The sequence below is a fragment of the Solanum verrucosum genome, unplaced genomic scaffold (assembly GCF_900185275.1).
Source record: "Solanum verrucosum unplaced genomic scaffold, falcon-dt-bn FXZP01000045.1, whole genome shotgun sequence".
In the NCBI taxonomy this organism is placed as follows: Eukaryota; Viridiplantae; Streptophyta; class Magnoliopsida; order Solanales; family Solanaceae; genus Solanum; species Solanum verrucosum.
This window is the reverse complement of record NW_026020213.1, coordinates 4,598-16,154: the sequence shown is the minus strand read 5'-3', so window position 1 is coordinate 16,154 and position 11,557 is coordinate 4,598. Positions and strand designations below refer to the sequence as shown.

The 11,557-nt window shown below is 40.2% G+C and overlaps 1 protein-coding gene across 1 annotated transcript; it reads left to right on the top strand.

The window, feature by feature from the left end:
- Window positions 1-3,050: 3,050 nt before the first annotated feature.
- On the top strand, window positions 3,051-8,228 carry LOC125830602 (uncharacterized). Its single transcript, XM_049509781.1, is given in 11 exon segments — window positions 3,051-3,263; window positions 3,335-3,346; window positions 3,348-3,792; window positions 3,982-4,669; window positions 4,671-4,899; window positions 5,029-5,472; window positions 5,474-6,521; window positions 6,597-7,241; window positions 7,343-7,377; window positions 7,379-7,712; window positions 7,795-8,228. Coding segments are annotated over 11 exon segments (4,527 nt in total).
- The last annotated feature ends 3,329 nt before the right edge of the window (window positions 8,229-11,557 follow it).

Sequence of the window (11,557 nt, the reverse complement as noted above, 5' to 3'; positions counted from 1 at the left end):
GATGAAAATAAAAATCGAGTTGGCTATGTTGATTACCTTGCTGAAAATCAGGAGTTAAGAGCAAATTTAGAGCTGCTAGAGCCGCTCTAACCCAACAAAAGCAGAGTTCGAAGAGGAAAGAGCCAAGGCAACTCAGAGAGAAACCTTGCTCCGAGGACAAGTTAATTGGCAACAATTAGGGGAACACAAGTTGCGAACTTGCGGTATCTCGACAACAACAATTGAGGACATGTGATTAGAAAAGTCAAACAATTTTGATCAAGAGAGAGCTTAGTGGATCCGTGAAAGGGGAAGACTTTGAGAGGAAATAGAGTCAGTCTCAACACAAGAAAGACGTGCTAGAGAAATGGTGGCCTCCCGTGATCAACATATACGAGGATGGAATCAGACTTGCAATTCACTTTGATCAAAAGTCCGTCGTTTGGCTGATCGCACTGCCCGAATGGGTTTAGACTATCAAGAGATGAACCATAAACAATTTTTGGCTGAAGTACCTGAATTCGCTGAGTACCTTATGAATTTGGTGCAAGATATATATCAGAGTGTAGGAGGTCGTGTAAGACCACCATCTCCATGAGCAAGCAGATGGGGATGCAAGCATGACATTTATGTCTTTAGAATATGAGGGTTGATACAAACATTTGTTTCCTTAGTGTCGTTTTCTTTAGTTTAAGTCCTTCTTTATTTCATTCTACTTTTTTACGCTTTGTTTAGGTCGTGTCTGTTTAAGATATTGACTTTTGTTTAACGATTTTCTCATCGTTTTCCTACTTATGTTTCAAACATTGAAATGATATGTTAAGTTATGTTTATGTCTGGTTTCATTTTTTGATTAGTATAAATGAATAAATATATATAAATAGTAATATCTATATGTATATATCTATAACAACTATAAAAAATATATAATTAAAAAAAAAGAAAAAAGAAAAGAAAAAAAAGAAAGGGTTAATGTGTATTCTCGAACTACGCAAAGATCTGATTCATGCACTAACATGATACGTAGGCAACCCAATAGGTTTGATCAAACATTTTTAACAAGAATAACTAAATAAGAGAAAACACCTAGATGAGCCGGGATGAAACATAAGGTCTTCCATATTAAAAGTATATATGTGGATGCAATATGCACAATTCCTTAACACTAATATGTTTGCTACTTCATTCAGAGAGAGAGAGCGAGAGAGAGAGAGAGATAAATACATATTAGCTTAAAGGTGATTGGTTTGTGGTTAAGCTGACATCACATCCCTACAATACAAGGTCGAAAGGGAAGAAAAAAATGGCCCACAAAGACGGGAACGAGTCTGACCGTGATGAGGTCCGAAACCAGATGACTTCACAAGAAACAGCGTCAATAAAGAGGTAAGGGCATTAAGACAACAAATGGCAGATATGTACGAAGCTTGGACGAGTGGACAAGCTCCGCCTTCTTCAATACGCGACTATCTAAATACAAACATGCCACCCTCTATCCAAGTGTCGACAAATGATCCCATTTATCCACCTGGATTCGGCTCCTATGCTAACACATCCAACGTCGCTGGAACTTCTATGGTGCGCCCTTTGAGTACCCCTATGATGAGTAATCCACTTTTTATGCCAACTGCGCTGACTAAGATCATTCCACAGCTAACAATGATGCCCAACAATGATCCTTTGTCCAAAGTTCCTCATGATCATGGTTATACCCTTGAAGAGGCAATTAAAATTCCAAGCTCGTATCCCCACATCCATCAATATAGTTCCCCTATCGAAGTTGAAAAGACGGTTAAGAATGAGGAACATGAAGAGTTGGCTAAGAAAATGAAGAGTTTGGAACAGAGCATAAGAGATATGCAGGGACTAGGAAGCCACAAAGGCATCTCATTCAGCGATTTGTGCATGTTTCCCCACGTCCATTTGCCTGTTGGTTTTAAAACTCCAAAGTTTGAGAAATACGATGGTCACGGAGACCCCATAGCTCATTTGAAGAGATATTGCAATCAACTGAGGGGTGCAGGGGGCAAAGAAGAGTTGCTTATGACCTATTTTGGGGAAAACCTAGCGGGAATTACATCGAATGGTTCATAGATCAGGATATTGCCAACTGGCATACATGGGACGATTTGGCTTGATATTTTGTGCAACAATTCCAATACAATATTGACATTGTGCCAGACCGCTCCTCATTAGCCAATACGAGGAAAAAGACCACAAATTTTTTTTGCAAATATGCCGTTAGATGGAGGGAGCAAGCTGCTAGGGTTAAACCACAAATGAAGGAGTCAGAGATGATTGACGTTTTTCTCCAAGCGCAAGAACCTGATTACTTTCACTACTTGCTTTCTGCCGTCGGGAAGACATTCGCTGAAGTTATTAAGGTTGGGGAAATGGTGGAAAATGACATCAAGTCTGGAAAGATTGTAAGCCAAGCTGCCTTAAAAGCCACAACACAAGTGCTTCAAAATGGTTTTGTAAATATTGGAGGGAAGAAGAGAAGGGAGGATGTAGCTACGGTTGTATCAGCACCTCGGACCTATGTCCAAGATAATCCTCCGCAACACTATTTTCCTCCCCAAACTCCACAATATCCCATCCCATACTCTCCATATCCCGTTTTCAGCGCACAACCAATTGTTCCTCCTTCTTATCCGCAATGGCGTGCCCCAATTCCTCAAAATCATCCACCACCCCCACAAATTCACCAAAATACTGTTAGATTTCCTTTTCGTCCTAGGAAAGAATACAAGAAGGGAAATGGAGCTAAGGATGAATTCACCCCTATTGGAGAATCATATGCTAGCTTGTTTCAAAAATTAAGGAAGTTGAATGTTTTGAGTCCTATTGAAAGAAAGATGTCAAATCCTCCCCCAAGAAATCTAGATTATTCTCAACACTGCGCTTATTGTTCTGATGCCCCAGGGCACAACATAGAGAGGTGTTGGTACTTGAAAAAGGCGATTTAAGATTTGATCGATACTCATCGAATTATCGTTGAAAACCCAAATGGACCAAACATCAATCAAAATCTACTACCCAGGCATACTGAAACAAACATGTTAGAAATGATGAAGGGTTGCGAAGAAGTTGCAGTCCCATACAAACCAATCCTTAAGGTTGGAACTGGCATGGAAAATTCGGCGAATGTTGTTGACTTGACAAAAATGGTGCCTTCAGAGGCAGAAAGAACGTCAAAAAAGTTAAGCCCATCAAACACACCCATCCTAACTGTGAAAAGAGCACTTGAAGATGTTTGGGCAAGTCAGAGAGAGGCAAGCTTGGTTGTTCCAAGAGGGCCAGACAAGCCTATCTTGATCGTGCAAGGTGCCTATAGTCCACTTGTGATCATTAGGCCAGTGTCCCAACTTCCAATGACTAACCCCAAGGCTGTCCCTTGGAATTATGAGCCAACCGTCGTGACATACAAAGGGAAAGAAATCAATGAAGAAGTAGATGACATAGGAGGAATGACTCGTTCGGGAAGATGCTATGCCCCAGCTGAATTAAGGAAGAATAAAAATGACCAAATGCAAGTTAAAAGTCCTGTCACTGAAGGGGAGGCGGAGGAGTTCTTAAGAAAGATGAAATTGTCAGACTACTCCATTGTGGAACTGTTAAGGAAAACCCCAGCCCAAATCTCTTTGTTGTCATTGTTAATACATTCAGATGAACATCGTAAAGATGTAATGAAGATTCTGAACGAAGCACATGTTCCTAATGAAGTTACAGTGAGTCAGTTAGAGAAGATTGCTGGGAGAATCTTTGAGGTAAACCGCATCACCTTTTCAGATGATGAACTACCAGTGGAAGGTACCGGACATAACCAAGGCCTCTATATCACTGTAAAGTGTGAGCTTTCATATGTCACTCGAGTTCTAATTGACGGAGGGTCTGGGGCAAATATTTGTCCCTTGTCAACTCTACAAAAATTGAATGTTCATGTTGAAAGGGTACGACCAAACAACGTATGTGTTAGGGCTTTTGATGGGTCCAAAACAGATGCCATTGGGGAGATAGAGCTCATACTAAAAATAGGGCCTGTCGATTTCACCGTGAATTTTCAAGTGCTGAATATCAATGCATCCTACAATCTATTGTTGGGAAGACCATGGGTGCATAGAGCTGGGGCAGTCCCCTCTACGTTGCATCAAATGATTAAGTTTGAATACGATCGACAAGAAGTGATTGTTCATGGTGAGGGGGATCTGTCAATCTACAAAGACTCTTCCTTTCCTTTTATCAAGGCGAATAATGATAATGAGGCATTGGTTTATCAAGCTTTTGAGGTAGTGGTTGTTGAGCATATCCTCGAGGGGAATCTCATTTCAAAACCACAACTGCCCATGGCATCCGTGATGATGGTAAATGAAATGCTGAAGCATGGTTTTGAACCAGGTAAAGGCTTGGGGATCTTCTTGCAAGGGATAGCTTATCCGGTGAGTCCACGAAAGAGTCTTGGTACTTTTGGCTTAGGATACAAGCCTAGAGTCGAGGACAAAATGAAGCCCAAGAAGCAGAAGAGAGATGTATGGTCACTTACCAAGCCTATACCACCCATATACAAATCTTTCCTCAAAGCCCGCATAACAGAATCTTCTGAGTCACCACTCCCAGAGCCAGTGCTGGAGGTTCACGAAGAATTGATCAACTATTTTCAAGATTTATTTGTCGAGGCTGATATGATTGATCACTAGCGACAGAGATGTGCAATTCATTGGTCCTGATGTCCAGCTGAACAATTGGGAGGCCGCTCCTCTCCCTATTAAGAATGAGTCTTATTCTTTCTATGTCGATTCTAGTGATATGACATGCATGCAGAATTATTCACCGGATCTTAAAATCCAATCTAATCTTCGACCTAATCCTGAAATACTAAGTCAAGAAATTGAATATGATGAAGACGAAGTATTTGAAGAAGTATGCAGGGATTTCAAATCTTTTGAGAATAAATCAAACCCAAATATGAGTGAAACTGAGACGATAAATTTAGGGGATCATGAAAATATTAAAGAGACTAAGATAAGCGTACATGCTTGACATCAAAAGGAGGATATAATCCAGGCTCTGTTTGATTACAAGGATGTTTTTGCGTCATCTTATGATGACATGCCTGGATTAAGCACTGACATGGTGGTTCACAAGTTGCCGATTGATCCTAAGTTCCCTCCAGTAAAGCAAAAGTTGAGAAAGCTTAAAACTGACATGAGTGTAATAATTAAAGAGGAAATCACAAAGCAACTTGAGGCCAAAGTCATTCGAGTCGCTCAATATCCTTCTTGGTTAGCCAACATCGTACTTGTCCCTAAGAAAGACGGCAACGTTCGAATATGTGTTGATTATCGTGATTTGAACAAAGCAAGTCCAAAAGATGATTTTCCTTTGCCCAACATTCATATTTTGTTGGATAATTGTGCTAAACATGAGATTGCATCTTTTGTGGATTGCTATGCGGGTTACTATCAGATTATTATGGATGATGAAGATGCAGAAAAAAACGTCGTTTATCACTCCATGGGGTACATATTGTTATCGGGTTATGCCTTGTGGGTTAAAAAGTGCGGGTGCAACTTATATGAGGGCAATGACAACAATGTTTCATGATATGATGCATAAAGAAATCAAAGTTTATGTGGATGATGTGATCATTAAATCAAAAAAGCAGTCAAATCATGTGCAAGACTTAAGAAGATTCTTCGAAAGGCTTCACAGGTATAATCTCAAGCTTAATCCTGCAAAATGTGTATTTGGAGTACTGTCAGAAAAGCTTTTGGGGTTTATAGTCAGTCGACGAGGTATCGAGTTAGATCCTTAAAAAATAAAAGTCATTCAGGAACTGCCACCTCCAAAGAATAAAACTGAGGTTATGAGCCTTCTAGGAAGGTTAAACTACATCAGTAGATTCATTGCTCAACTCACAACAACTTGCGAGCCCATTTTTAAGTTATTAAAAAATAATGCCACAGTCGAATGGACCGAAGAATGTCGAGAGGCTTTTGAAAGGATTAAGAATTACTTATCGAATCCCCCTGTGTTGGTTCCTCCCGAGCCGGCCAGACCATTGATATTATATATGTCAGTACTGGATAATTCTTTTGGATGTGTATTGGGCCAGCATGATGGCACTGGGAAGAAAGAGCAGGCCATTTATTACCTCAGCAAGAAATTTACCGTTTATGAATCGAAGTACACCCTTCTTGAAAGAATGTGTTGTGCCCTAACTTGGGTAGCACAGAAGTTGAAGCACTATCTTTCATCTTATACTACTTATCTCATTTCTCGTATGGATCCGTTAAAATACATTTTTCAAAAGCCCATACCCACGGGCAGGCTTGCGAAATGGCAAATATTACTCACAGAGTTTGACATTATCTATGTGACGCGGACCGCAATGAAGGCTCAAGCCTTGTCAGATCATTTGGCAGAGAACCCTATTGATGATGAATATGAACCACTTAAGACCTACTTTCCAGACGAAGAGGTATCATGTATCGATGAAGTTATTCATAATAAGGATCAAGGATGGAAGTTGTTCTTTGACGGTGCTGCTAACAAGAAGGGAGTTGGGATAGGAGCAGTTCTTATGTCTGAATCAGGGGAATATTTCCCTATAACAGTCCAACTTAGATTCTATTGTACTAATAATATGTCAGAGTATGAGGCTTGCATCTTGGGTTTGAGGTTAGCTGCTGACATGGGCATCCAAGAGTTGCTAGTGCTAGGAGACTCAGACTTACTGGTCCATCAAATCCAAGGAGAATGGGAGACTCGTGACCCAAAGCTCATACCATATCAACATTGTTTACAAGATCTTTGTCGACAACTTGTGTCAATAAAGTTTAGACACATTCCTAGAGTTCATAATGAGATTGCTGATGCATTGGCAACTTTATCTTCGATGCTTCAACATCCTGACGAAGCTCATATCGACCATTTGTACATACAGATTCGTGATCAGCATGCTTATTGCAACTTGGTGGAGGAAGAATTTGACGGTAAACCTTGGTTCCATGATATTAAAACATATCTTCAGTCCGGAGAATGCCCTACTAATGCCACAAGTAATCAAAAAAGGACTATTCGGCGACTAGCTAGCGGTTTTTTCTTAAGCGGAGGCATATTGTACAAGAAAACACCTGATTTGGGTCTTCTAAGATGTGTAAATGCTAAAGAGGCTTCAACAATCATGATTGAAGTACACTCAGGAGTTTGTGGACCTTACATGAATGGATATGTTCTGGCAAAGAAGATACTTCGGGCAGGTTATTATTGGCTCACCATGGAGCGGGATTCTATACGGTTTGTTCGTAAATGTCATGAATGTCAAATACACGGTGATTTGATACATTCTCCTCCCTCCGAGTTGCATGCGATGTCTGCTCCATGGCCTTTCGTGGCATGGGGAATGGATGTGATTGGACCAATAGAACCAAAAGCATCGAATGGTCATAGGTTCATCCTGGTGGCCATTGATTACTTTACAAAGTGGGTGGAAGCAGTAACTTTCAAGTCAGTGACCAAAAAGGTCGTGGTGGATTTCATTCATTTCAACATCATCTGTCAATTTGGTATTCCAAAGGCAATTGTTACCGATAATGCTGCAAATCTCAACAGTCACTTAATGCAAGAGGTATGCCGTCAATTTAAGATTGAACATCGAAATTCGACTCCTTATCGCACAAAAGCAAATGGGGCTATAGAAGCTGCCAACAAAAATATTAAAAAGATACTTCGTAAAATGGTGCAAAGTTCTCGACAGGCATGAAAAGTTGCATTTTGCTTTGTTGGGTTATCGCACTACAGTTCGTACGTCAGTGGGTGCCACCCCCTATTCACTGGTATATGGGACTGAGGCAGTTATACCTGCAGAGGTTGAGATTTCATCCCTGCAAATTGTTGTAGAGGCTGGAATTGATGACGATGAGTGGGTCAGAAAACGTTTGGAGCAATTAAGTTTGATTGATGAGAAGCGAATGACATCAGTATGCCATGGACAAATGTACCAGAAGAGAATGACACGAGCATACAACAAAAAGGTGCGTCCCAGACGTTTCGAAGAGGGTCAATTAGTGTTGAGACGTATTCTGCCGCACCAGGCTGAAGTCAAAGGCAAATTTTCTCCAAATTGGAAAGGACCATTCATTGTAAAGAAGGTATTATCCAATGGTGCTCTTTACTTAGCAGATATAGAAGGCAAAATGACAGAAATGGTCATCAATGTTGATGCTGTGAAGAGATATTATATATGATGTGATTTTTCGATATTAGAAACCCTTATGTTTGGACTTGACATTTCAAAGGTTGATGTAATAGAAATTTTTGGTTTTGTGTCTAAGTATTAATTCATATGTTGTCACCCTTGTTGAAAGTTAATTTACTTTCTTGGTTCTTGTGCTTCCTTGGCTCTTCCATTAAAAAAGAAGAAGAAGAAAATCAATCATTATGAACTACGTTTGACCTGATTCTTGTTTCGATAAGATACGTAGGCAACCCTAGTATGGGGTTCGGTTTAACCAAATAAAAAATCCAAAATTCCATATTTGTAAAAAACTGGGGCAAAAGTCATTTTATTTATTTATTTATTTATTTTTATTTTTCTATCCCAAAGCTAAAGTCAATCCCATCATTTAAAGTCGTATTTGAGCCTTCATCTTGTCATTTCTTTCTAACCTTGTATAAAAGTTGTGTTTCAATCAAAGAAAGACCTTTGGATCAACCTTTGAAATGTCAAGAGTAAGTATGTTAAGGATACAAATGATGAAACCATGAGAGAGTCTTATTGGTGAAAACACTAACTGGGCATCATAAGGCGAATGTGAGTTGAGAGAAACAAAAATGAGAGAGTCTTATTGGTGAAAACCCTAACTCGGCATCATAAGGCGAAAGTGAGCTTTGAAAAAAATAAAAAAATAAAAAATAAAAATAGAAAAGAGAGAGTCTTATTGGTGAAAACCCTAACTGGGCATCATAAGGCAAATGTGAGTTGAGAGAAATAAAAATGAGAGAGTTTTTGAAATGACCCAAAAAGTTCTTAAAAATGTGCTTCGAAAGTTACCGGAAACTTGTTTAGCTATATATAAAAAAAAAAAATCCGTTTCATTTTTCGAAAATCCAACTTCATATTCTTGTTTAGGGGGTCAAATTGAGTGGGAAATGGGTCTAACCCAAATTTTAGAGCAACCGTATCAAAATCCGAAATTTTCAAGTGAAGCCTTTTTTGAGGGTCTACTTTGGAGGGTCATATCTCCTAGCACACAAATTATTGGGTGACCAATAACATATCCATGGAAAGCCCTTTGAGTTAGCTACCTAACGCACTTCGTTTCACCTCATTCGGAGTTCGGACGAAGAAGTTATGCCCATTTTCGTAAAATCTGTCCGGCAGGAAAGGCAATTTCCAGTGAGCGTTTTTACTGTTCACCCGCCTCATTTTTTTTTCTAAGTGTTGGACCATTTTTCCAAAGGACATATGTTATTCCTATATACCATTAGTTCAATTCCCATCTCTAAAACATTTCCCAAAACACCTCTCCCATACTTAGACACATTTTCTCTCAAGTTCTCTCAAAAACCCTAATCCAAAACCTTCCTCAAGATTGAAGAGACTCTTGCTCCAAGTTCCAAGCTTCCATTGAAGACACTCTCAAGACCTTCATAAAAACTCAAGGTATGTGGTGTTGAGCTCATGGGTCCTTCCACCCATAGTGCCTAGACTCTATTCTACTCACTAATTCATGGTTTAAGTTAAGATTCATAAATTAGTCTTGTTGTTTGTAATAATTTCCTGCACATTGAATTTTAAACATGAAAAGTGATTGTTTTGAGCATGTTGTGACTCTAGAACTCGAACCTAAATTTGGAATGGATGTGGAGATTTTCATGTGGTATTGTGGGTGTTAAAAAGGTGTTGTTGTAGGTTGTTCACTGGTTTGGCTGCATAATTACTACCCTATTTTCCATGCTCTTTGATTCCATTACATGCCTTCAAGGTGTTTGACAAAATGTCCAACTATGGAGAATTGATGAATCGATGTTTTAAAGCTTGAGTTATGAGATGTATGGAAATCCAGAGATGTGTTGATGACAAACTAAGCTTGTGTATATGTTCATTCCATACGTGAGATTGCATTAGAGCCTAATGGGAATTTCCTATATAAAGTGTTGCATGACCATGCCTGGTCCGGGGGAAAAGAACCGGACAACCATGTGAGAGGTTTATATCTCACCACCTAGGATGCTTGGGGTGTGACCAACATCAACCATGTGAGAGGTTTATATCTCACCACCTAGGATGCTTGGGGTGTGACAAACATCAACCATGTGAGAGGTTTATATCTCACCACCTAGGATGCTTGGGGTGTGACCAACATCAACCATGTGAGGGGTTTATACCTTGCCACCAGGGTGTCCGGGTGTGAACGGCATCCCCCATCCTAAGTTGGGGTTATAGATTGGTTGGATCATGCATACACATATGATATCTACTATTAGTATAGATTTACTTAAACATGTTTTGACTTCACTTTGATCATTCATCCTCATATTGTTATTCATAATGCCTATGAAACTATTTCTTGTATTTCAATTGTGTCCTTGTCTGTTGTTGTGTTGTACCCCGCATACTTAGTACATTCCAAGTACTAACGCATATTTTGCCTACATGATGTCACCATGTAGGGACCGGAGCTACTCTTGATCCTTCTCTCCATTCACGTGGCTAGTACAGTGCTTATCCGAGTTGTTGGTGAGTCCTCAATGATTCGAGTGCTATGTTATGTTTCCTACTCCTATGTTTTGAGACTTTAGCTTGCAATTGTATTTTGACTATGAGGGGAGCCGGTAGTATGTCATGGCCCCGTCCTATCTATGTATGTAGAGGTGTGCGTTGGACAAGTATTTTGTAAATGAGCTTGACTCTTGTTCTATGATGTCATTTTGAAATGGTTTGCCCTTAGTCCCTATTTCCAGTTAATTAATGTTGAATGTACTTTCGCGACCGATGAAGTGTGATGACAAGTTTGAGAGGCTTGTTTGGGGTTCCTTCGGGTTCCTCATTCGCCATGTCATGTCTAGGCCCTAGGCTTGGGTCGTGACAAGCTTGGTATCAGAGCACTAGGTTGTTAAATCCTCGGAGTCCAACACACCGCGTTGAGTAGAGTCCTAATCATGGTTGTGAAGCGCGCCACGACTATGAATGGGAGGCTACAAAACGTTTTAGGAAAGGTTTCCCTTCTTCATGTTCTATGTCGTGCTTAGAGTGCGATAAGGTGATTCCTCCGTAACGCTTGTTCTTTGGATTGCTAGATCATCATGCCAAACATGAGGGGAAGACGGGCCTGATCACCGGAAGAGCCACCCACCAATGGTGAGCTCCGTGATGCACTCACCATGCTTGCACAAGTGGTAGCTAACCAAGTGCAACAAGGAGCCCAAGCTCCTCGAACTACCACCCCGGGGGAAAGGGTGAGAGATTTCATGAGGATGAACCCTCCGGTCTTCCATGGTTCAAAGGTGGATGAGGACCCGCAAGAGTTCATCGATGAGGTATGCAAAATCTTGACCATTATGGATGCTGGTG